The 26,026-nt window shown below is 41.8% G+C and overlaps 1 protein-coding gene across 1 annotated transcript in view; it reads left to right on the plus strand.

Moving 5' to 3' along the window:
* The window catches only part of wdfy4 (WDFY family member 4), a 427,205-nt gene that overhangs the window by 89,531 nt on the left and 311,648 nt on the right, over positions 1-26,026 (plus strand). Inside the window, exons 18-26 of the mRNA XM_073025649.1 lie at positions 2,379-2,455; positions 5,625-5,843; positions 10,077-10,255; positions 12,160-12,391; positions 12,473-12,624; positions 13,766-13,877; positions 19,529-19,719; positions 22,375-22,527; positions 25,691-25,761. Of these exons, the coding sequence (XP_072881750.1) occupies positions 2,379-2,455; positions 5,625-5,843; positions 10,077-10,255; positions 12,160-12,391; positions 12,473-12,624; positions 13,766-13,877; positions 19,529-19,719; positions 22,375-22,527; positions 25,691-25,761 (1,386 nt within the window). The remainder of the gene's footprint in view (positions 1-2,378; positions 2,456-5,624; positions 5,844-10,076; positions 10,256-12,159; positions 12,392-12,472; positions 12,625-13,765; positions 13,878-19,528; positions 19,720-22,374; positions 22,528-25,690; positions 25,762-26,026) is intronic.

Consider the following 26,026-nt stretch of genomic DNA (forward strand, 5'->3'; position numbering starts at 1 on the left):
ACTGTTATTATCCGAAGGTCGACTGCCAGATTTCATTCAGTTTGGGGCAAGCTGTTCAATATAAAATGCCGTATGTACTACAAACTGAAATGCTTGTGCATCTGTGAGAATGAGAGTATCCTACTCAGCATTTTTATGTTCATTTCCAGGCTGTGGGCAGTGATGGCCTCAACAATGTTTAGACGCAGCAATGACAAAGCAGTGATCCATTTCTAACTCATGGTGGTACAGGATGTGCAGGGGAACCTGGAATTAGCAGTGCTGTGCTAACCACAGTGCATCCTGTTTGGTACAATATATAGCAGCGCACACAAAATGCTGGAGGAACTCAGCAGGTCTGGCAGCATCTATGGAAATGAATATATAGTTGATGTTTTGGGCTGAGACCATTTTTCAGAACTGGAAAGGAAGGGGGAAGGGTTTGTATATTCCCCCTGAAGGGTTTTTGCCGGACTGTTCATTACCCTTCATAGATGCTGCCTGGCCAGCTGAGTTCCTCCAGCATTTAGTGTGTGTTGCTCAAGATTTCCAGCATCAGCAGAATCTCTTGTTTTTTTATGAAATATGATTTAAGCACAGTTTTCTTTAAAATATTATAATGGAAAATTAGTTATTTTGAAGGACCTATCTATTTATCTATCTATCTATTGATTTATTGATTGATTTAGATTGCAGAACCTGCTGCATGACAACAGGAATGCTGTGAAACTGCAGGGATATTTAGTGTCTGTCAGTGGTGATGTTAATTCTTGAGAATTAGATTAGATTAGCTTTATTTGTCACATGTATATTGAAACAGGATCATAATCAGGTTTAATATCACTGGCATATGCCGTGAAATTTGTTGTTATTGTGGCAGCAGTACAATGTGATACATAACAATAATCAAATTAAATAAATAATGCAAACATATAATCTTCTTCTTCGGCTGTCCATCGATTTTCGATTATGACTGAGGCCTGGGCCGGGTTGTACGGAAGACCGGCAGTTGCGCAGGCTGCAAGTCTCCCCTCTCCATGCCACCAATGTTGTCCAAGGGAAGGGCATTAGGACCCATACAACTTGGCACCAGTGTCGTCACAGAGCAATGTGTGGTTAAGTGCCTTGCTCAAGGACACACACAGCCTCAGCCAAGGCTTGAACTAGCGACCTTCAGATCACTAGACCAACACCTTAACCACTTGGCCACGTGCCACACAAGCAAACATATAAATAAAAATTAAAAATCAAAATATGTAGTGAAATACGTGATTTGCGTCAATAAGCAACCCAGTCTGAGGTTGTGCTGGGGGCAGCCCACAAGTGTTGCCACGCTTTCAATGTCAACGTAGCGTGCTCACAACTTACAAACTCTAACTCAGACATCTTTGGAATGTGGGAGGAAACTGAGAAACTGAGCACACGGTCACAGGAAGAACATACAAAGTCTTCCTGCACAGCGACAGGAATTGAACTTGAGTCACCAGCACTGTAAGATGCTGCGCAACTGCTACATTCCATGGTGCAGGACAACAGGAAAGCTGGGATACTTCAGGGGAATTCAGGGATACTGTGGATTCTGGTTAATTGGGCCATTGATTAATCGGGGCAGCCACTTATTTGGGGAAACTCTTCAAGAACAAAAACTAATTGAGAAAGTAGCTGGGATTTCCTGTGTTTATTTGGTATACTGTGCCAATTAATTGAGACAGGAGACTATTGCCAAACAGTTTCTAACTAACATCAGACATTGTGCACTTGTGTAACCATTAGACGCTACACGTTGGTTGAAATGGACAATTTTTAAATAGCGTGTGTTAGTTTCAAAAAGTTGCTGATAGATGACAAGAAATAAGCAGTAAGACAATTCAGAACTGTTTTGCTCACTGTGGTTTCAAGCATTCAGGCCTGAAGATGCCAGAAATGGTGATATTACTTAAGAATTGGGGGAGTGTATACAGCGAAGTTGAGAACTAAAGGGAAATAGATGGTCCGTTAGTATAGCGGTTAGCTACACTATTACAGTGCCAGTGATCTGGGTTCAATTCCATCACTCTCCATAAGCAATTTGTACGTTTTCCCCATGACCGCATGGGTTTCCCCTTGGTGGTCCGGTTCCCTCCCACATTCCTATTACGTACGGTTTGTATGCTAATTGGTCACAGGGGTGTAATTGGGCAGTGCAGGCTCGTTGGGGTGGAAGGGCCTATGTCTGTAAATAAAACAAAATGGAAAAAAATAAGATTATGTGATGAAAAAGCATTTCAGGATGTATATTGTCTCCATTTCTCTGACATTAAAAGTACCTTTGAAACCTTTGAAATTAAATTAAAAAGGAAAAGTGCCTCAAACACGATCAGTTCTTGAAAGCAAATGTAACTCTTTGAATCTTTCAATAGGTGTTGTTTCTTACCCACACTGGCCACGGTGTTGGGGTCTAATACTGATTCTCCGGTGGTTGGTGGAATTGGGAATGGTAAGTAGGCAGTTCCATACGATGTTTTATATTCTATTTAATAATTGTGCACTTCTTAGATGGTAAATAACACTGTACAGATAGGGACAGCTGGAATACTTTAATCAAACCACTTCCCTTTCTGCAGCACCCAAAATGATGGAGGAATTCAGCAGGTCAGGAAGTGTCTATGGAAGGGAATGAACGGTCAATGTTTTGGGCCTAGATCCTACATCAGGACTGGAAAGTAAAAGGGGAAGATGCCAGAGTAAGAAGGTGGGGGAAGGGGAAGGAGTACAAGCTAAGATGGTAATAGGTGAAGCCAGGTAGGTGGGTAGGTAGGTGAAATCCCTCTCTCACCTAGATGGGGTCAGTGGTGCTGTGAGGATTACATTCCTGGACTTCTCTAGTGCCTTTAACACCATCCAGCCCAAGATCTTAAGGCACAAACTAACGGAGATGGGAGTAGACTCTCACATGGTGGATTGGATAGTGGACTACTTGACAGATAGACCTCAGTATGTGCGGTTGGGAGACTGTAGGTCTGACACGGTGGTCAGCAGCACAGGAGCGCCACAGGGGACCGTGCTCTCTCCGGTCCTGTTCACCCTGTACACATCAGACTTCCAATATAACTCGGAGTCCTGCCATGTGCAGAAGTTCGCTGACGACACAGCCATAGTGGGGTGTGTCAGGAATGGACAGGAGGAGGAGTATAGGAAACTGATACAGGACTTTGTGATATGGTGCATCTCAAACTACCTGCGTCTCAATATCACCAAGACCAAGGAGATGGTGGTGGACTTTAGGAGATCTAGGCCTCATATGGAGCCAGTGATCATTAATGGAGAATGTGTGGAGCAGGTTAAGACCTACAAGTATCTGGGAGTACAGTTAGACGAGAAGCTAGACTGGACTGCCAACACAGATGCCTTGTGCAGGAAGGCACAGAATCGACTGTACTTCCTTAGAAGGTTGGCGTCATTCAATGTCTGTAGTGAGATGCTGAAGATGTTCTATAGGTCAGTTGTGGAGAGCGCCCTCTTCTTTGTGGTGGCGTGTTGGGGAGGCAGCATTAAGAAGAGGGACGCCTCACGTCTTAATAAGCTGGTAAGGAAGGCGGGCTCTGTCATGGGCAAAGTACTGGAGAGTATAACATCGGTAGCTGAGCGAAGGGCGCTGAGTAGGCTACGGTCAATTATGGAAAACCCTGAACATCCTCTACATAGCACCATCCAGAGACAGAGAAGCAGTTTCAGCGACAGGTTACTATCGATGCAATGCTCCTCAGACAGGATGAAGAGGTCAATACTCCCCAATGCCATTAGGCTTTACAATTCAACCGCCAGGACTTAAGAACTTTTTAAAAGCTATTATTAATGCTTTTTGAGATAGTGATTTAGATGCATATCATATTTTTTTACTGAGTTAAGTATTGTATGTAATTAGTTTTGCTACAACAAGTGTATGGGACATTGGAAAAAAAGTTGAATTTCCCCATGGGGATGAAAAAAGTATCTATCTATCTATCTATCTATCTATCTATCTATCTAGAGGAGATGAAGTAAGAAGCTGGGAAGTGATAGGTGGAAAAGGTGAAGGGTTGGAGAAGAAGGATGTTGATAGGAGATGGGAAGCCCTCACTCCTCCCCAACCTTATTCTGGCTTCTTCCCTCTTCCTTTCCAGTCCTGATGAAGGGTCCTGGTCCAAAACATTGATTACCTATCCATTTCCACAGATGCTGCCTGACCTGCTGAGTTCCTCCAGCATTTTGTGTTTGTTGATCTGGATTTCCAGCATCTGCAGAATCTCTGGTTTTTATGTTTACAGCTTGCCTGCTGTGGCTGGACCACATTATTAGAAATTATGTCATGTGACTTCATGACTGACCAATCAAACAATCATCTCTGATACAAAGCAGTGTTGAAGGGCCTGTTCCTGTGTGGTACTGCTCCATGTTCTAACGTATCATATAGTGTACTTCCCTTGGCAGAGCAGTCAGTATCTAGGAGACTTGCATTTACATTAATATGCAGAAGGATAAGAAAGGTGCTACAAAACAGGCACATGTGGAAGGATCTCAGTCTGAAATGTTGACTGTTTATTCATCTGCATAGATGCTGCCTGACCTGCTGAGTTCCTCCAGCATTTTGGTGTGTGTTGTTCCGTATTTCTAGCACCTGCAGAGCCTCTTGTGTTTATCACTTCCCTTTTTATATCTTTTCATGCATTAATAATGTTGCATTTCATTCACAATTACAGAAAACTCTTGCATTTTATCACGTTTTAAGAAAAATAAAATATTATGAAGTGTTCCTTGAGATGCAGAGACATGTAGAGGTATTAGGACAGAAGATTGATAACATTGTCAAAGACGTAAGTTTTAAGCTCTATCTGAAACATGAAGGAAAGAGCAAAGTTTAAGAGGTGAAGAGGGGTGAGACCTTGGAACATTTCCACATTTGATGAGAATTATAAATTCAACATGTTACAGAACTGAAAACCAGCGTGGGTGATGCGGCTGATTGTGTGGGTGATTCAAGAGACAGAGTTGTGGATAAGCTGAGGATAGGAAGTGGGAGGCTGAGTGCACAACATTGGAGTAGTCATAGTTATCCTTCCGAGACAGCTCTTCCTAAAGCACACGAACATATTGAACTCCTCTGTATTCTTAGCCAGAACTCTTATGGTCCAAGGCTGTCCCATGTCAATGACAAGTGTCAGATATGAGCATCTGTACTGCACATTTCAACTAGGAATGCTCAAAATCTCAGCAAGGAAGCCAGCACATGGGCTAGTTAGAGTCATAGAGTCATGGGCTAGTTAGAAGCACAGAATCAGGCCATTTGGCCCATCTAATCCATGCTGAACTATTAATCTGCCTAGTTCCATCGACCTGCATCTGGACCATAGCCCTTCATACCCTTCCCATCCATGTACCTATCCTAAAATGTCAAAATCAAACCTGCATCCACCACTTGTGCTGGCAGCTCATCCCACACTCTCACCACCCTCTGAGTGAAAAAATTCCCACTCCTGCTCTCCTAAAACATTTCACCTTTCACTCTGACTCATGACCTCTAGTTCCAGTCTCACCCAAGTTAGTGAAGGACTTCTGTATTTTTTTTTGTTGTTTTGTACTTTTGTATTTCTGTCTTTCTCTATTTTTTTCTTTGGTTTCTCTTTCAGGTTGCCGGGGATTTCCACCACCTGTTGGCTTGACATACTCCACATGGTTTATGATTATCAGCTTCAGTTCCGCTGCTGATGCACATCCCGTTCGATTCCTGACTCTCTTCCGGCACATGTCGAAGATGGAAAGAGATTACACTTGTTTATCCATCAGCATTTCAGCACCTGGTAACCAACTGGTCATTTCCACACAGGAGGAGGTGTTTGAACCATTGGGTACAGTGCATTAACTCTTTCCTATAACACTCAATTTTACAAAGTTCTGGTTCTGTTTCCTGTAAACTCAGGCAATAAATATGTCGCTTCTGGTGGAATTACATGAAAGAATGTCTCTTGTCTAGTTTGCAGACTGTGTTAGGTGCTACTGAACCGAGTGCTGGGGGTTTTATTGCACTGGGTCTTATCATCCTTGATGGGATTGTAGGGAGTGGTACATTGCATAAAGATTCAAAGTATGTATGGAGTATACATCTCTGAGATTCGTCTTCCCTCAGGCAGCCATGAAACAAAGAAACACCGTGGGACCACGTGGATGTGTTGGTGCTTACCGCTACTTGCGCAGGGGAGGGGGGAGAGGGGGCTTTGGGGTTCCAACAGTTTTCTGTTGTTCACTCTTTTGGAGTCTTCTGATTTTTCATGGATGTCTGCAAAGGCAAGTATTTCAGGTTGTATACTGTATACATTCTCTGATAATAACCATCAAACACCCAATGCCCAAAAAAAGCAAATGTGCAAACAGAAGAAAGTGACTAAAGAACACACAGAGTATTAAACATCAAACTGTGGAGTCTTCAAAAATGATCCAGGAGTGACAACCGCTAAGTCAGTCCAGTTTAGCGTCGTGTCCATGACTGCAGCCCGGAACCAGTTCTGCACCAAAGTGCCCCAATCAAATCGCACAAATAGCGAGAAAGAGTAACCGAATACACATGGAACATGAACTGAAGAGTCTTCCAGAAGTGAGTCCGCAGAGCACATTCAGCGCTGAAGGCATTAAACAATGAACTGCAGATTCCCCCGACAGAGGGGATTCCCCCGACAAAGAGTCCCAGAGCCACAAGCCACATCACCGAGGTGATCAAACCCAAGACTCGTGAATTTTCCTCCCGCAGCAGCAAGAGGAAAATCAGATAAACGCAGGCAGACAGTGCTGAACACCTCCTCGCTTTCCACTCTCATCCTTGTCAATTTCAACCTCACTCGACACTTTAATCAGTGGGGAGTAATGGAGCTGACCATGGGTTTATGTTCCACCATTAGGAAATGACGGCTGCACACTATACCCTCAACTTAGCCAAATTCCCCAGGAGATAGCAAAAGCACCAGGTCACTCAGTTGGCCCAAAAATCCATAATCAAAATCAAAATTACAGACTGTAATCGATTGCAGTTCTGGAGAAGACGCATAATTAAAAGAAGAAATAGTGTCACTGGTGCCAATGGTTATTTAACAGAGAATTCTTGAAAGTGTGTGTTTGGGGGGGGGGGGGGGAGGAATTCATAGTTTTAACCATCTTGATGATGGAAGTAAAAGGGAGTTGCAGGTTGGAAAAAATGTGAGTGATCTACTCAAGTGGAAACTGGCACGGAATTGTACAGCCAAAAACAGGCCTCCTTGAATGGGAAATCCTCCTGTGTGTTTATGGTGCAAAATTCCTCTAGTAGCTCAATCCAATCTGTATGTGCACATCACACCATCTACTTAGCCACCTCAGTACATTTGTATGACCAACCTATTTGCCTCAACAACTCTATTGTGCTACCTGCTTCAACTACACCTTTGTGTCAGCCGTTTCCCTGTTCCAACTACTCTATAGGTAAAAAATTCCCAGATTCCCAATTGGATTCATCTATACATATATGGGCCCTGTTTTTCATTTTGGCTGTAAGTGGAAATGTACCAATCTTGAGAATCGAATCAGGTTTGATATCACTGGCATATGTTGTGAAATTTGCTGTTGTTACGGCAGCAGTACAATGCAATACATCATAAAAAGAACTAAAATTACAATAAGAAATAGACACTTTATTTATATTTTTATTCTCATTTATAGTTTATATACAAGGGGTGATTGATATGTTCGTGGCCTAAGGCAGGAGTCAATCTTAGAAAACTTAGCTCATTTATTTTTCAACATAGTCCCCTCCTACATTTACACACTTAGTCCAGCGGTCGTGGAGCAGATGGATCTTGGGCCTCCAGAAAGTGTCCACAGATGGGTGATTGATAAGTTCGTGGCCTAAGGTAGAAGGAGGTGAGTTATACAGCTCTTGTTACATGCACATGCAGGTCAACTCTTTGAGTGATTATGCAGAAAGTTTGAAGTTAATAACTCATCTCCTTCTACCTTAGGCCACGAACTTATCAATCACCCATCTGTGGACACTTTCTGGAGGTCCAAGGTCCGTATGTTCCACGACCGCTGGACTAAGTGTGTAAATGTAGGAGGGGACTATGTTGAAAAATAAATGTGCTCCTACCTTAGGCCATGAACATATACCCCTCGTGTACACACACACACACACGCACGCACCATCGTTTAACTGGGGCAGATGTTTATTTGGAACAGCACTTAAAGAACAAAAACTAAATAGAGAAAATTGCTAGGATTCTCTTCATTTATTTGGGGTGCTGTGTTGCTTAATTAGAACAGGAGACTATCAATGAACTGTCTTGTGATTAGACAGGGGTTAAGTCCGTGAGTTGCTGGGTGGCATGGCTCATTAGGCCAAGAGGATCTGTCCTGAGCTGTATCTCAAAATAAATAAGAAAATAAAATTAACAACTTAAGGTGAGAGGAACGATTTAAAAGAAAGCTGACTAGCAACATTTTTATGCAGATCAAGCTTCCCAAGGAAGTGGTCAACGTGAATACAATTACACTGTTTAAAGGACATCTGGGCCGGTATATGAGTAGAGAAATAGGTAATTTTAGAGGGGTATGGGACAATGGAGGCGGCTGGGTTTAGCTGAGTTAGATAACCTGGTCAATATGGATGGGTTAGGTGTAGTTCAGGTAGGTAACCTGGTCGGTTGGAAGAGCTGGGCTGAAGGACCTGTTTCTGTGCTACACCCTGTGATTTTATTCTGGAAATCTGAAACTAAAAGAGAAACAGCTGAATATACTCAGGAATTGAGGCTACGTCTGCAGGAAGTTAATGTTTCAGATTGGGCACTCTTTGTCAGAATTAAAGAAGAGATAAAAAGAAGCTTGTTAAGCTGCAGGGAGGAAGAGGGAAGTGGTATTTCTGATGGGTTAAAACCATTTTGACCAGGGCAATAAGCTGTAAACAAGGTTATCAGGTCAATGAGTGAATGGGAATAGTTCACTCTCTACCAGATCGACCATTTTCAGTACTCCGATACCAACATGCTCACCCTCAGAATGGACATATGATCCTCTATACCTCCATCCTGCATCAGGATGGTCTGAGGACCCTTTGCAGAGACCCAGCCAGTTCCCCTCCACCAACCCATTGTCTGGCTGAACATTCTCATACTGAACAACAGCTTCTCTCTGCCTTGGTAAAGCAACCAGCATAACCAGAGACCTCACCCACTGAGACAATTCCTTCTTCTCTCTCCCATCGGGCAAAAGATACAAAAGCCTGAAAGCACACGCCACCAAGCTCAATGATAGCTTCAATCCCAAAGTTATTAAACTCTTGAATGGATCTCTTGTTTTGATAAATTGGACTCTTGGCCTCACAATCTATCTCGTTATGATCTTCCACTTTATCGTTTACCTGCACTGTGTTCTTTTTATAGCTTTTACGCTTTGTTATACTTAGTTGTTGTTTTACCTTATTCTAGCCCAATGCACTGTGTAATGATTTGTTATGTATGAACAATGTACAAGACAAGCTTTTCACTGTATCTCGCTACGTGTGTCAATAATAAACCAATTCCAATACCAATACCATTCCGATCATTTGGAAGTCCTGATGGTAAGGTGTCTGACTCAGTAGGTGATGCTTACAAAGTTCCCTTTCTTTTCTCCTCTGTCCTGGTTCCCAACGTTCCTCTAAACCAAGGGTTCCCAACCTTTTTTATGCCATGGCCACTACCATTAACCAAGGGTCTGTGGTCCCCAGGTTGGGAACACCTGGGGTAGACAGTCAGAATCCTTTTGCCAGGTTATATATGCCAAGTACAAAAGAACATGCATTTAAAGTGAGGTGGGGCAAGTTTAAAGGAGATATGCAGGGAATTCTTTTTACTCAGAGAGTGGTAGGGCATGGTACGGGCTGCCAGGGTTACTGGTGGGAGCTGATAGGACACTGCTGTTTAAGAGGCTTTTAGACAGACATATGAATATACTGTACATAGAATAGAGGTGTATGGATCACGAGCAGGCAGAAGGGATTTAATTTGGCATTGGGCTTGACCCGTTCATGTACTACAGTACATTCTAACTATCTGATCAATTCTTCTTACTGTCCACTTCAGAATGGAACAAAGTAGAGCAAGACCAACAGCCATCTGCACTCACTGCCGTTGAGTTCGATATTTCCAGGTACTTGGTTATCGGTCAGTGGCACCACTTGGCTGTGACACTAAGCAAAGATGTTCGAAAAAACAGCACCGTCTTCGCCTACTTAAATGGAAAAGTCATTGGAACGGCAAAGGTGGATCATGTGGCTTTTAATTTTAAATTCACAACAAGTTATAGATCCATGTCTTCCATTGCAGTCATTTATTTTAAACTGAAAGCATTTCATTGTTTTCTATGTGAGCTGCTGTAATGTTTTTTAAAAAATATGGTTTTCACATGAATCATTTTGAGGAATTTCTCTTCCTGGTGTTCAATATCCTCAGTCCTAGATGGAGGATCAAAACATCATCCACAAGCTATTCTCACAAAACAAATTCTTTCCTATTTCTCTTGTGCCAAGATGAGGCTTCCCTCAGGGTAGAGGAGCAATACCTTATATTCCTTCTGGGTAGCCTCCTACTTGATGACATGAATATCAATTTCTCCCTGTAAAGATATTCCCTCCTCCTCCCCTCTTCTTCTATTCCCCACTCTGGCCTCTTACCTCTTCTCACTTGCCCATCACCTCCCCCTGGTTCCCCTCCTTCCCTTTCTCCTATGGTCCACTCTCCTCTCCTATCAGATTCCTGCTTCTCCAGCCCTTTATCTTTCCAACCCACCTAGCTTCACTTTCTAGCTATCCTTTTCCCCCTCACCCACTTTATTCTGGTGTCTTCCCCCTTCCTTTCCAGTCCTGAAGAAGGAACTTGCCCAAAACATCAACTGTTTATTTCCCTCCGTAGATGCTACCTGAACTACTGAGTTCCTCCAGCATTTTGTGTGTGTGGCTTTGGATTTCCAGCATCTGCAGACTTTTTTGTGTTTATTATTCCTTTTCTTTATCCACGATTATAGCCTTACCACATTTTATATCAGTTGCCCTGCTACAGTACTAAATCAGTGTTTATGGACAGGAACTGAGTAGCCTATACAGAATTTTAATAATACATACAGATGTGAGGAGTATCTCAGTCAATTGATTTGGAAAGGAAAGCTATTAACAAACCATTTATAAAAAAGCAATACAAATGGCGTAGTGGTTAGGATCGACGATCAACTTTATTCACCATATATATGTATTAGAAATTTGTTGCGGTGTGTTGGCACAGCATGCAACAAAAACACCATTCAACAATTGTAAAGGATAAAGAATTATATAAACCATAAAGTTAGAAATTAAAGACTTTTTAAAAGCTATATACTGTACCTGGAATTTAACACATTTGATTTTGGGATGGCATAGTAACGTAACGGGTTAGTGCAATGCTTTGCAGTGCCAGTGACTGGGGTTCAATTCCTGTCTGGAAAGAGTTTGTATGTTCTCCTTGTGACTTAGTGAGTTTCCTCCAGGTGCTTTTCTGTTTCTCCCTCATTCCAAAGACATATGGGTTTGGACTAGAAGGGCCTATTCCTGTGCTGTCCTTCTACATTAAATTGAAGATACTCAGATTTACGGAAGGCGTATTGGCAGTGTTGTATTTCCAATTTGGCTTGCTTACTCTGGACAGCGAGCAACTTCTGTCGGTGGTTCAGAATGTTAACATTTCAGTGACAAAAGGTGTGTGAAGGTGGTTCCCTGGGCTTTAAAGCTATCACCAATTGGGATTCAGTGCCTACTGCTGCTTGTAAGGATTTTGCATGTTCTCCCCGTGAGCATGTAGGTTTCTCTGGTTTTCTCCCACATTCCAAAGACATAGGTTAGAGTTAGTGAGTTGTAGGCATGCTACATTAGCACTGGAAACATGATGACACTTGCAGGCTGCACAATCCTCACTGATTTGATTGGTGCAATATTTCACTGTAATTTTCAATGTACATGTGAAAAATAAAGCCAATTCATCTTGAATTTGCAGATAGTGGGGTAGTCTGAAATTAATTCAGATTTTCCTCAGCATCTGGAAATCAGAGTTATAGTTGCAGGATTCAAGAAATCATGCAGTAAGCAGGTGACGTTTGTTCTTGATTGTGAGTAATTGATGATTATTTTGCCTGTAACAGATGCAGTACATTCAGACATTTCCAGGGATGCATTTCTCTTTGGATTCTTCAGCTGTCATTGACGTTCACGGACTTATTGGGACTCCCCAGATCTGGAAGCAGAGATCTTCCTTAGTTTGGCGTCTCGGCCCTACTTATCTCCTTGAAGAGGTGATTTCTTCGGAGAGTGTTGAATTCATTCACCAACTAGGGCCAAATTATTTAGGAAACTTTCAGTCTGTTTATTTACCAGGTAGGTTGGTGATCCATGGACCACCAGTGAAATTCCATTTCAGCCAGCTCCATAACTAATCTCTTGCTTCTTATTTTACAGTGAATGATTTGACCAATTCACCAGTGCCTTCAATTCTTGTGGCAGAGGAGAAAGTGTCCTTTGGCATCAATGTAATATCTTCAGAAGTGATGACCATAACAGATATAAGAAAAACATATAATGAAGTGGACAGCCGATTAATATCAAGTGAGGTACATTCACCAAGTAATTTTTAAATTATATACTCAAAATTTAGCATCATTTTTGTTTGTGAAAATTCTTAGATTTGGTGGAGGTTTTAAACTACTGGCAGTGTTGTATTTCTAGTTTGGCTTACTTCCTCTGGACAATGAGTGACTTATAAGACTATAAGATATAGGAACAGAATGAGGCCATTTGGCCCATTGAGTCGTCTCCGCCATTTCATCATGGCTGATCCAGTCTCCTCTCAGCCTGAATTTCCTGCCTTAATATGTATGGATTTCTCTTGAACTCGAATACTGCTTCTGCTAAGATGGCTTGTGCTCTGACGCAGCAGCCTCAGGGGCCAAACAAAGGTGTTTTTGTCTTTTTTAAACTTTTTATTGCGATCCCAAGACCCTCTGGACATTAAGAACTTCAAATACTGCAGGTATACCCTATCAGCAAGTGGCCTGTTGGTGGAGAAACTGGCCTTGGTACAGGCCATGTTGCTGCCTGCTACATAAAGGCATCGGAACTGCTGTGTGAAGGCAGTGTGCCATCTAACAGCGAGTGATTGTCTTGGATGTTTTCTTGTTGGATATTGGTAATGTAGAATACTGCAAGTCCAGTTCACTGGTTTATTGGTGAGACAGACAGCGAGGGAGCTGTGTGGCCTTGGTTATGGTGTGGACTCGGCCTCATGCCACAGGCTCGCCTGATGCAGCTGCCCAGGAGAGAAGACGCTGGAGACGGTGTGGTGTGGTGTCCATGCTGGATGGGTGGTTAAGGGGGGGGGGGGGGGGTGGTTGGCTCCTCCCATTGGTGCTGCCCTCCAGTGGTGGAGGATAAGCTGGATTGTGTACACACTTTCTTTTATCTGCATACTACTGAGGGGTTGTTCTCGCCAACAGTATCCTTACACAAATCAATTTACAGGACATGTCAGTCAGGGACTAGGGCTATATTTTATCCTGTGTTCTATATGTGCCTTGTGCTGTGTATGACAGTTGGTATTGTGTTTTGTTCCTTGGCCCCAGAGGAACACTGTTGATTGGCTATATTCATGGGTATTCATGTATGGTTGAATGACAGTTAAACCGGAACTTGAGTTGTTTCCAGATTTCTGTTATTAATGCTGTTGTGTACATTTTTCCCTTTTGTTGTGGGCAGTTGGGAATTTCATCGCGAGATGATGCAATGCCCATTATTATGGTGAAAAACACAGCCAGCCATCTCCCAGGACCTGCCCGAACAATTGGGGCACCACTTGCAAGCTTCTTTGGTAAGAAACATGAAGTTATTTTACAGTAAATTATCAGGATTATGGGTACATTGACACAAGAGATTCTGCAGATGCTGGAAACACACAAAACGGGGGCGACACATTTGTGATGCAGTTAGCGTTATGCTATTACAACACCAGTGACCAGGGTTCAGTTCCACTGCTCTCTGTAAGGAGTTTTTCTATTCTCTACAGAACTGCCTGCATTTCCACCAGTTGCTGTGATTCCTCCCACATTCCAAAGACATACGGGTGTACTTGGGCAGTGTGGGCTTGTTGGTCCAGAAGGACCTGTTAACTGATTTGTACCTCTAAGTAAAAATTATAAAGAAAGTTTGGAGGAACTCAGCAGATCAGACAGCATTGTTGGAGGGATTTGAACAGTTGGAATTTCAGGCTGAGACCCTTCATCAGGACTCTATAGAAATGAACTACTGAACCAAGGGAGACAAAATGGAGTTGAGATTAGTTCACTGTCGCAGAAACAGGTGGAAACGGTGGGCCTACTGGGACAGTTAGGTTTGTGGATCTTGGGTAGAAAGTTGAAACAAGGCAGGTTGGGAAACTGAGATTGGAGAAATTAGAGGAGAAATGTCTGGAGGTAACAAGGTTGGTGATGGTGTGGGAGACAGTGCCCTGATGCTTCTCAGTGACTTCCTTGCTCAGGGGTAAGAAAGAGGAGTCTGAGAACTACCGTACAGTGATGTCAGGTTGATAAAATGTTGCTCTTTATTATTTTTAAAACCTCACAGAGAGATGTTTTCTCTCTGCCTGTCCTGAGTGTGTTGCCTTCCACTGGGAGTGTGTGTGGTTGCACACCTAGCACACTGACTTCACGTGTGAGCTGACACAATAGGGCAATTATTGAGAGTGTACAGCACTGTCTGCCTGTGAGATCGGCTTCCGAACAAAGCCCTATTCTGCCCTTACAATATTCTTGAAAAGCCTGTTCAATCATGTTCACCTGATTATGGGAAGAATGTGGAAGACTTAAGGAAAGGGCAGGAGGTTTACCAAAATGCGGCCTGGATTAGAGAGCATGTCTTATGAGGGAAGGGTTGAGCAAGCTCGGACTTTTCTCTCTGGAGTGAAGGGGGATGAGAGGTGACTTGAAAGAGGTTTCAAGATGTTAAGAAGCATAGGTCAAGTTGACAGCCAGATGCTTTTTTCCCAGGGTGGAAATGGCTAAAATGAAGGAGCATAATTTTAAGATGATTGGAGGAAAGTATGGGGAGGGTGTCAGAGGTAAGTTTTTTACACAGAGAGTGGGAACTGCATGGAACACCCTGCCAGGAGTGATGGTAGAGGCAGATACATTAAGGACATTTAAGACACTCTTAGACTGTCACATAGTTGGAAGGAAAATAGAGTGATGTGTGAGAGCAAATAATAGATTGAACCCAGTGTGTTAGAAAGTCAGCACAGCATTGTGGGCCGAAGGGCCTGTATTGCTCCATGATCTATTAAAGAAGAGCAAGTTATTCTTGCTGGAGTTTATTGTGTCTGATTACCTCCATTACAACAGAGATGTTTCAAACAATACCTGATTTTTTGGCCTATTTTGGAATATCCTGAGCCGTGAAGGCACCTATGTAAATGCAAGTCATTTTTTTAAACATCGCTCCTTCCTTTTTTATGTAAAAAATGCTGTTTTTATTATTTGAACACTTGCGAAGGCACAATCATGCCTAGGGAAATCCATCCATGCATACATTTGTTCTATTATTTGTATTGATAAGTACAAATGCATTTCAGTGTGGCAATGTTGACGAAGAATCTTGACTAATTTGTCACACGGGCTCCCTGCTACCATTATTACCATCAGGATGGATATAGGGTATCAACAAGCGGCTTGGTATAAAAGTCTTGCTGAAGGATTGACGAGAGCCCAAGAGCTTGCAGAGATTGATAAGGGAATTGTTTTGAAGATAATCCTAACTATTTATTTGATTGCAGTAATTAGTCCTTGGTAATAGTTCCCTTTGTCTTTCAAATGAGGTGACAAACCACAGCCCCAAACGCCCTGCACAAGTGAATGGTCCCTCGATGCAGATCCTAATGAGTGGAACCACTAAAGGCTGAGGGCCTGGACAAATTGCACTGCCTAATTTCTGTATCATTATTTACCCCCTACTGTGACAGCATTCTGTTACAAACAAGTCATCAGGACCTTTTAGGTCTTTCTGCTGAAATATTTTGAAAAGGTTTATTTTATTGAGGTAATTACAATGCGTTCTATTCCCCTTTGAGAAAATCCTTTAATTAAAAAAAACAAACTATGTCAATACTTTACTCTGGCATGTATGAATTTATAGCACTTTTAATATTAATGTTTCCAGTTATATTGCCCTGTGGTGCAAGGCTGACTCAATGGTAGCAATCCTGCCTGAGTCAGAAAGTTGCATATTCCAGCTGAACTCTGCTGTGAATGTGAACAACCTGGACTGCTTGATATGTGACCACCCAGGGCTAAAGTATTTTCAGTAGTGAGGGCTTACAAATGACCCATCTGATTGAGGCCTTGTCTACTTGTTCACCTGGATATAAAATGCCCATCACAAGTATACAACAAAGCTTAATAACCACCAGCTGATCTTATCAAAATCCTAATATTTGATCACTTTTGTTAGATGCAAATTGGTTTGCAGACCTATCAGAATATTAATCAGAATCAGGTTTAATATCAGCAGCATATGTCATGAAATTTGTTATTTTTGTGGCATTGTCCTCCACAATGGTGGATACGGTCCAGTCCATCACAAGCAAACGCTATTGAGCATATCTACAAGGAGCACTGCCTCAAGAAAGCAGCATCCATTATCAAGAGCCCCCACTACCCAGGTTATGTTCTCTTCTCACTGCGGCCATCGGGAAGGAGATACAGGAGCCTCAGGCTCTCACACCACCAGGTTCAGAAACAGTTATTACCCCTCAACCATCAGGCTTTTTAACTTCACTATCCTCAACACTGAGCTGATTCCACAACCTTGACTCCCTTTTATTGATCTACAACTTATGGTCTATCTATCTATCTATCTATCTATCTATCTATCTATCTATCTATCTATCTATCCATTTATTCGTTCACTTATTCACACAGTTTGTCTTCTTTTCCATGTTGATTGCTTGTCAGTGTGTTTGTCTTTCATTGATTCTATGTATTTCTTTGTGGTACTGTGAATAGTACCACAAATAAACAAGTCTCAGGGTAGTATATAGTGACATATACATACTTTGATAATAAAGTTATTTTGTAGCTTGCATGTTCTGTAACCAACATTGACCTGTGAAATTTAAATGTTAAAACTTTCCACTTGCATTCAACATACTCAGCAGGTCAGGCAGCAACTGTGGGATGAGAAATAAGCCCCAACACTTTAAGCTTTTTTTTGTCTCCTTTCCAATTCTGACTATCTTGAATCGGTGGCATTATCTCTCTTCCCACAGATGCAGCCTGAGCTGCTGAGTATTTTCTGTGTTTCTTTTAGGTTTCCAGCAACTGCAACATTTTTTTTTGTTTGACAGTTTTCTATACCTGCTGAGAAACCTGTTGACAGAGGCCTTCCTTATCAGTTTCCCACTGAGGTGGGATAAGGGAAGGTGAAGTATGTCCACTTTCAGTTCCTCCCTCTATTGCTCGACACTTGGATTGTACTGTGGGCTTAGTGGTCAGAAATAAAAGGGTGCCTTTGAAACGGTGAGAGATTGAAAGTGCTCAGGACAGAATGGGTTTAAAGCACATTTATTAACAAGATACACATGTGTCACCATATACAACCCTGAGATTCATTTTCTTGCAGTCATTCACAGTAGAACAAAGAAAACAGAATCACTTGATCCACTCTATCTATGCCTCTTTCCATCTTATGAACCACTATGAAGTCACCTCTCATCCTCCTTCTCTCCAAAGAGAAAAGCTAGTTTACTCAACCTATTCTCATAAAACATACTGTCTAGTCCTGGCAGCATCCTGGTAAATCTCCTTTGCACCCTCTCTAAAGCTTCCACATCCTTCCTCTCATGAGGTGACCAGAACAGAACACAATACTCCAGGTCTTACCAGGGTTTTATAGAGCTGCATCATTACCCTGCTGTTAGCTGTTAAAGAAAGAGGTGAGAAGAAATCTTTTCACACAGATGGGGATGAATGTTTTGAATTCTCTACTCAAGGGCTGTGGAGGTTCAGTCAACGGATTCAAGGCAGATGTTTAAGGTAGGAAGTTACTGTCTATTTCCCTAGGTAGTGCAGTCTTAAACAAGGGCATGGACTTCAGGTGAGAGGGGAAAGATTCAAAGGGGACCTGTGAGGTAGGTTTTTCAAATTAGAAGATGATGGGTATATGGAACAAATTGCCAGAGGAAATGATAGAGATGAGTACAACTTCAATGTTCAAAAGACATTTACATAGGTATATGGATAGAACAGGTTTACAGGAATATGGTATGGCAGGCAAGTGGTATTCATATTGACAAACATCTAGGGTAAAGAGCTTCTTCCATGCTTTTCAATTCTAAATGTTGGGTTAATGTGGGGAAGTGGAGCTGAGGTGAAAGGTCATCATGAACTTATTGTATGTTGAAGCACACACGAGGAGCCAGTGGTCTATTTCTGCTTCTGTTTATCATGTTCTCAAAAAAAGTGGCATCCCTCATTAAGGACCCTCATCACCCAGGACATGCTCTCTTCAAATTACTACCATCCAGGAGGAGGTACAGGACCCTGAATAGCAGAGAGAAAGAAACGTGAATTGCAATAATATATGTATAACTGCAATTCACAATTTTTCTATTATGTATTGCACTTTGCTGCTGCTGAAAAGACAACAGATTCTATGACATATGCTGGTGATATTAAACCTGATTCTGATTCCTGTTCTTGTGTACAGTGAGTGAGGGTATACATTCTGAACTCCTGCAGGAGTCTGAGGGTTGACCTTATGGAAGTGTATGCAGTCATGAGGGATATGGATAGGTGAATGTGCACAGTCTGTCCCCAGGGAAGGACAGCCAAAACCTAGCCGTCTTGGGTTTAAGGTGAGAGGGGAACAATTTAAAAGGGACCTGAGGGGCAACTTCTTCACACAGAGGGTGGTGCATATATGGAACAAGCCTCCAGAGAAATTAATTAAGGCTGGTACCGTAACAATATTTAAAATATATTTGGATAAATATAGGGGATAGGAAAGATTTTGAGGCATGTGGGCCAAATGGGAATAGCTTAGGTGGGCACCTTGGTTGGTCTGGAAGAGTGGAGCTAAATATCCTTTTTCTGTATGTTATGATTCCTACATGCATTTTATACTAGAGAACAAAGAGGAATTTCACTCCCTTTAAATTCTATTCCAAGCCCTTTAGAAGACCAATTGAAAAGATGTGAAAGTAAAGCATTGTCAGTATTAGAAACATATAAATGAAGCAGATAATTCAAGTCACATTTATGAAAAGATAACCACCATCTGACTAGTTCAGTGACCTTGAAGTGGATCTCAAAATGAAAAGGCATCGTTTTCTGTTTCTTCCTCTTCAGGTGCTGCCTGACCTGCTGAGTGTTTTCCAGAATTTGTTTTCTACTTCTGTACATTGTTGTGTTTAAACTTTTGGTTTGAGGATCATGATGTGTGAGCACTGAACTGTTTGGATTTATCTTTTAGGAGTCAGAACATTCATTTCCAATCCTGCTGCCAACTGTTTGCAATCCCTCGGTGGTCCTGCTGTGATATTAGGCTTGGTTGCCATGGCATCCGATGATGGTGAAATGTATGCAGCTATTAAAGTTCTGATTTCTGTTCTGAACAGCAGTACATTGTGCGAACAAGAGATGCAACGCATTAAAGGCTACAGGGTAAAGTGACCAATTTAGAAATGATTATATCGGATGCTAGAGCTTGAAATCTTCTCATGGATGTTTGATCATCAAAGTTTAGAACATTTCTGAAAGTCAATGATGATCTGAGTTTATCAGTTGATTTTGAACAATAATCTTATAAATATAATGTAGTCAAATTATTTGCATAACCTATAGTGGATATTGATGACACACAATGGAAGTCAAATCAAGGAAGGATTGACAAGGATCTTTGTTGAGAGACTAGACCCATTGATGCCTACATTTTTATGCAAATATGTTTATAATTTACTATTTTCTTCATGCTTCGAAGTGTTCATGCCCATTTCCTGTTGAACTTCAGTGTCAGGTGAAGTCATACCAATTTCTTGACTTGTAATGAGGATATCATTTCCCATCATACCAGTGTGTGCTGTGCCCAGGAGATGGTTCCAACAGAAATTGGATGAAAAGGTCAAGACTTACAACAAGAAACACCTCAGACACAAGCTGTATAACATTGGGATATCACACTTTCATCAATCCTCTGCAGGCATTTTAATCTATTAATAATCTCATCACATATATAGGTTTCCGGACAGAGAATATTCAGTCCCCAGACCTCGATATGTGACCGCTGTACTGCAGCTTCTCACAGGGGTCTCCACAGAGCTGGGTCTGATCAGGCTGCTACATGACGTCTCCACTCTCAGACCACAGCACCTGTCCGTACACTTGGTTTATGTAACTCAAATTCAGATTCAGATTAATTTATCACACGTACAGTGAAATGTGTTGTTTATGTTAACATCTAAGGATATGCTGGGGGCAGTCAGCAAATGTCGCCATACATTCCGGTGCCAACATAGCATGCCCCCCGTGCCTCTCAGTCTTTCAAATGGTTCACTTACTTTTCATTATTCTGGTCACTGCTTGTATGATTGTGTTCCTCTCCTCCCCACCACAATCACCATTACTACCCTCTGTGAAAAGCCCACCCACTTCACTCCCACCCTCTGTGGTTGTCGGGGGACAGGTCACTTCAACAACATTGACCATATTCCAAGAGGCAGAGTGTGAATGAGACAGCAGCTCTAAATCTGCTGGCAAAGATGGCTGTTTGGCCAAGAGTTTCAGGGTTGTGTACTTTGATACTAAAATTAATCTTTGAACCTTTGAAGTTAGTGGACGGTATGAAAATAAGTGGAAAGGCAGGTACTGTTGAGGAAGCAGGGAGTCTGCAGAAGGACTTATACAGATTAGGAGAATAGGCAAAGAAAGGGCAGATGAAATACAGCAAAGGGAAGAAGGAATAAAGGTGTAGACTATTTCTTAAATGGGGAGCAAATTCAGAAATCAGAGGTGCAAAGGGGCTTGGCAATCCTGGTGCAGAATTGCCTAAAGGTTAACCTGCAGGTTGAGTCAGTGATAAAGAAGGCAAGTACAATGCTAGCATTTATTTCATGAGCACTCAGGTATAAAGTGTGATGTTGAGACTTTATAAGGCATTGGTCAGACTGCATTTGGAGTACTGTGAGCAGTTTTGATCCTCTTATCTAGGAAAAGATGTGCTGATATTGGAGAGAGTCCTGAGCAGGTTCATGAGAATGATAAAGAACAAACATGAGGAAATCTGCAGATGCTGGAAATTCAAGCAACACACACAAAATGCTGGTGGAACACAGCAGGCCAGGCAACATCTATAAGGAGAAGCACTGTCGATGTGAGAATGATACTGGGAATGAAAGGGTTAACATATGAGGAGTGTTAGGTTCTATATATGCACAATCAGATGACAACAAACTTGTATTTAAACTTAAACTCAATTATGGAAAACCCTGAACATCCTCTACATAGCACCATCCAGAGACAGAGAAGCAGTTTCAGCGACAGGTTACTGTCGATGCAATGCTCCTCAGACAGGATGAAGAGGTCAATACTCCCCAATGCCATTAGGCTTTACAATTCAACTGCCAGGACTTAAGAACTTTTTTTTAAAGCTATTATTAATGCTTTTTGAGTTAGTGATTTAGATGCATATCATATTATTACTGAGTTAAGTATTGTATGTAATGAGTTTTTGCTACAACAAGTGTATGGGACATTGGAAAAAATGTTGAATTTCCCCATGGGGATGAATAAAGTATCTATCTATCTATCTATCTATCTATCTAAACTCCCCTCTCAACTTCATTCTCCTGCCTTCTCTCTTTGATACTGTGACTAATCAAGCACCTATCAACTTCCACTGTAAATATACCGAATGACCTGGCTTCCACAGCCACCTGCGGCAATGAATTCCACAGATTCACCACCCTCTGGCTAAAGAAATTCCTCATCTCTATTCTAAAGGGACATCCTTGTAGACTGAGGCAGAGTTCCAGATTCTCCCACATCCTCTCCACATCCACTCTTATCTAGGCCTTTCAATATTCGATAAGTTTCAACGAGATCACTCCTTGCCAATCTTCTGAACATAACCAAACCAAAAAGCAGGAAATTGGTCCGTAAATGGAAAGATGAACGTTCAAATAATTTGAATTAAGACCAGACAGTATATTTCATTTATAAAAAACTCTTGTTTTTATTTTTACAGTAATTGCTTCATTTGCATTCATTGTCAATTGTTCTAATGCAATGATGATCACACTTAACTCTTCAAATTCCATACAGCTCTTGGCTCTGCTGCTGAAGAAGAAGGCCCGGTTGTTAAACACCATGATCTTTCAGCTTGTGCTGACCATAGTTGGAACGGTCGAGCTGGGCCAAGGGAGCTCAACAGTCCAGAACATGAGCGCTTTCAGAGACCTGCTTTGTAATTTTGAGGTAAATGGACTTTGAAGATAATGTTATCCAAGGCTTGTCTTTAAATCTGTAACAGACTGCATTGTCATTTTTTTCTTAAGCCTGTCACCCCTGCTGGGGCCTAGGTCGCCATCAGCAGCTCGCCAGATCTTCTCTCTTGGGCCGACAGAAGATCGACTGGCCCTGTGGCTTCTGCTTTCAACTTCATACATCTTCTAGGCGAAGATTCTTTCTCTCTCAGGGATGAGGTCTTTGGAGCATCTGTTGGCGTTTCTGTAGCTCTGGGTTTTTATGGGATGGGGTTAGTAGCCCCATGCCCAGTCGTTCTCCTTTCACAGCCGGGCTTGGGGCTGTCTGTGGCGGAGTTAAAAACCATTGTGCCATGGAATAATTCTGTTTGTGACTGGGAGTCTGCAAACACATGCTCACATACACATAACCATGCATGCAGATATACATGCGTGTACAGGCACACGCATACACAGGCAGAGTACACAAATTAATCCCTGTATTCTACATGTACTGCAGAAACACTGGGGTGCTGTAGCACACTCAAACTGCCAAACTTTATTTTTAATACTTTTTTGTTTAGAGATACAGCATGGAATAGGCCCTTCTGGCTGTTCGGACTGCACTGCCCCAGCAACCCCTGACATCCCGACTTAACCCTACACTGATCATGGGATAATTTACAATGAACAAGTAAGCTCCTACCCAGTATGTCTTTGGACCGTGGGCAGACACGGAGTGCTCAGGGAAAATGCACGCATTCCATGGGGAGGATGCACAGGAACTCCTTTCAGAGGATGCTGGAATTGAACTCTGAACTCTGATGCCCAAAGCTTTAATAGCTTTGCGCTGATGTGGTTTCCTGCTTGATTCATCTAGCTCAGCACAGATTTGGGATTGAGACAGGTTTTACTTCACCTTGACTTACATGCCAACAGCTACTTTAACTGTGGAGATAAGAGCAGTGGAAACATATTATTGGTAAATTACAAATAGATGTTAACATCAAAGACAGAACATTATAGCAGTGTACAGGCCCTTCAGCTCATAATGTTGTGGTGAGGTGAACTTTTAACTTATTCTAACATCAATCTAACCCTTCCCTCCCACATAACCCTCCATTTTTCTATCATCTGTGTGCCTTTCTAAGAGTTTTTAAAATGTCCCTACTGTATCTGGCTCTAGACCACCCTTGGAAGTGCATTCCTTTCACCCACCACTCTCCATGTAAAAACCAACCTCTGATGTCCCCAGTATACTTTTCTCCAATCACCTTAGAATTATGTTTTCTCATTGCCACTCTGGGAGAAAGGTGCTACTCCCACTCTATCTCTGCCTCTTATCATCTTATAGACCTCCATCAAGTCACCTCCCATTCTCCTTTGCTCCAAAGAAGCACAGCAGGGTAGTGTAGCAGTTAGCGCAACTGCTTTACAGTGCCCGTGATCACTGATCGAAATTTGATTCCCGCCGCTTTCGGTTAGGAGTTCGTATGTTCTCATGGTGACCGTGTTGGTTTCTTCTCACGTTTCAAAGATGTACGCATTAGGGTTAGTGAGTTGTGGGCACGGTATGTTGGCGCCAGAAGTGAGCCAACACTTGCGGGCTGCCCCCAGCACAATATATTTATTTATTTATTTAGAGATACCGCGCGGAACTAGCCTCTCTGGGCCAACAAACCTCACCACCTAGCAAACCACTGATTTAACCCTAGCCTAATCATGGGACAATTTACAATGAACAATTAACCTACCAGCCAATATGTCTTTTTGGACTGTGGGAGGAAACCTGTGCACCCAGAGGAAACCCACACAGTTCACAGGGACAACATACAAACTCCTGATAGTCAGCGCCGGAACTGAGCTCGAACTCTGGAATGGCCCGAGCTGTCATGGCTTGGTGATAACTGCTGCCCCACCATGGTGCACTCCTCGGAATGCATTGCTTATTGATGAAATAGAGATAGATTTCACTGTATGTGCATGTGACAAATAAACCTAACTTTAAAATCTTTATCTTTAATCTCTCTTTAAAAAAGAAAAGCCCTTGCTTGCTCAGTCTTTTAAAAGATACAGTTCTTTTTTCATTATTCTGTTTTAGTTTAATGTCATTTGTTTTTAGACTTTTTTGTTTTTGTAACTAACAACTTTTAATATTAATTTCCTTGGATTTGGTGACTGACTTCATTTATTATAATAATAATAATAACAATAACAACTATTTAAATAGCACCTTTCATACATAAAGATGCAGATTCAAAGTGCTTTACATAGATAGTAAAAATAATCAGTATAATCATAAATGTACAAGACAAAATTAAAAAACACAAGTAAAGACAAACATTATATAGAACAAAATTAATCGAATATATCGAATTAGTTAAATATAATCATGTTCAACAGGCATGAAGTACCCTATAAGTAGATCAAATTAAAAAAGTAGGTTGACAGTAGACTTTTCAAATGTTCCACATTACTGGACTGACGTACTTCAGTTAACAGAGTATTCCAGGTATTTGGTGCATAAGAGCAAAAGGCTGCATCACCAGTTCTTATATGTTTGGCTCTAAGCAAACTAAGCAAACCAGTATTCATGGATCTAAGATTATGATTAGGGATAAAAAGGGATAGACACCCCAAAGTATATGGAGGAGCTGGATCATTTAGAGCTTTATATACAATTAAAAGTATTTTAAAATTGATCCTAAAGGACACAGGCAGCCTGTGTAATGATACCAAGACAGGTGAAATATTAATAGCTTTCGATCTCTGACTGCCAGGAACTAGAAAACAGAAAGAAAACTGTTTTCCATTTGGCAATGTGGCATTCCATCCTTGCCGCTTGTCAAAATCTATCGGAGCTTGCTGGGGGTAGACCCTTGGCATTAAGCTGGCCACAGCCCAGCCTCCAACCAAACCTTGCGTCCGGCTCAGTGGTGCTCAGCGCTTTGCATTTTGGAACAGAGTGTCAGTAGGTGCTAGGTGCTGTCTGAAGCCAATGTGATCTGACCCTTTGTAAGGGAGAAAATTGGCATTTGCAATGTACATTACTTAAGTACCTTTACTGATGGGCCATCAACCACTTTTAGAAGACTTGCTGACTGTGTAGTTCTCTTCACTGCATACTGAACTGGTTACTCATCTTTATTAATGGAAAGATGTTTTTTATTTTTCAGATTTGGTCACATGCACCTGAGAAACTTGACCTTCTGCTTCTCAAACACTTTGTGGAACTTCTCCAAAGCAGGTAAGGACCTGTGTCAGGCACTGTAGTCCGAACATTGGACCCTTCATTAATTCAATGTCTTTCCTTTTGGGGCGCTGGATAAGTGATTGACTCAATTAGTATATGCTGATGGAAAATATAAAAGCTAGGTATCTCTCCACATGAAAACATTGATACTATATAATTGTGTGTTGTTCTGGATTTCCAACATCTTCAGAATCTCTTGTGTTAAAAATATAATTGTGCTGTTTCCTGTATTTCAGGGCTTTGGGATCCTAAGTCTTGC

The sequence above is a fragment of the Hemitrygon akajei genome, chromosome 21, assembly GCF_048418815.1.
Source record: "Hemitrygon akajei chromosome 21, sHemAka1.3, whole genome shotgun sequence".
NCBI lineage: Eukaryota > Metazoa > Chordata > Chondrichthyes > Myliobatiformes > Dasyatidae > Hemitrygon > Hemitrygon akajei.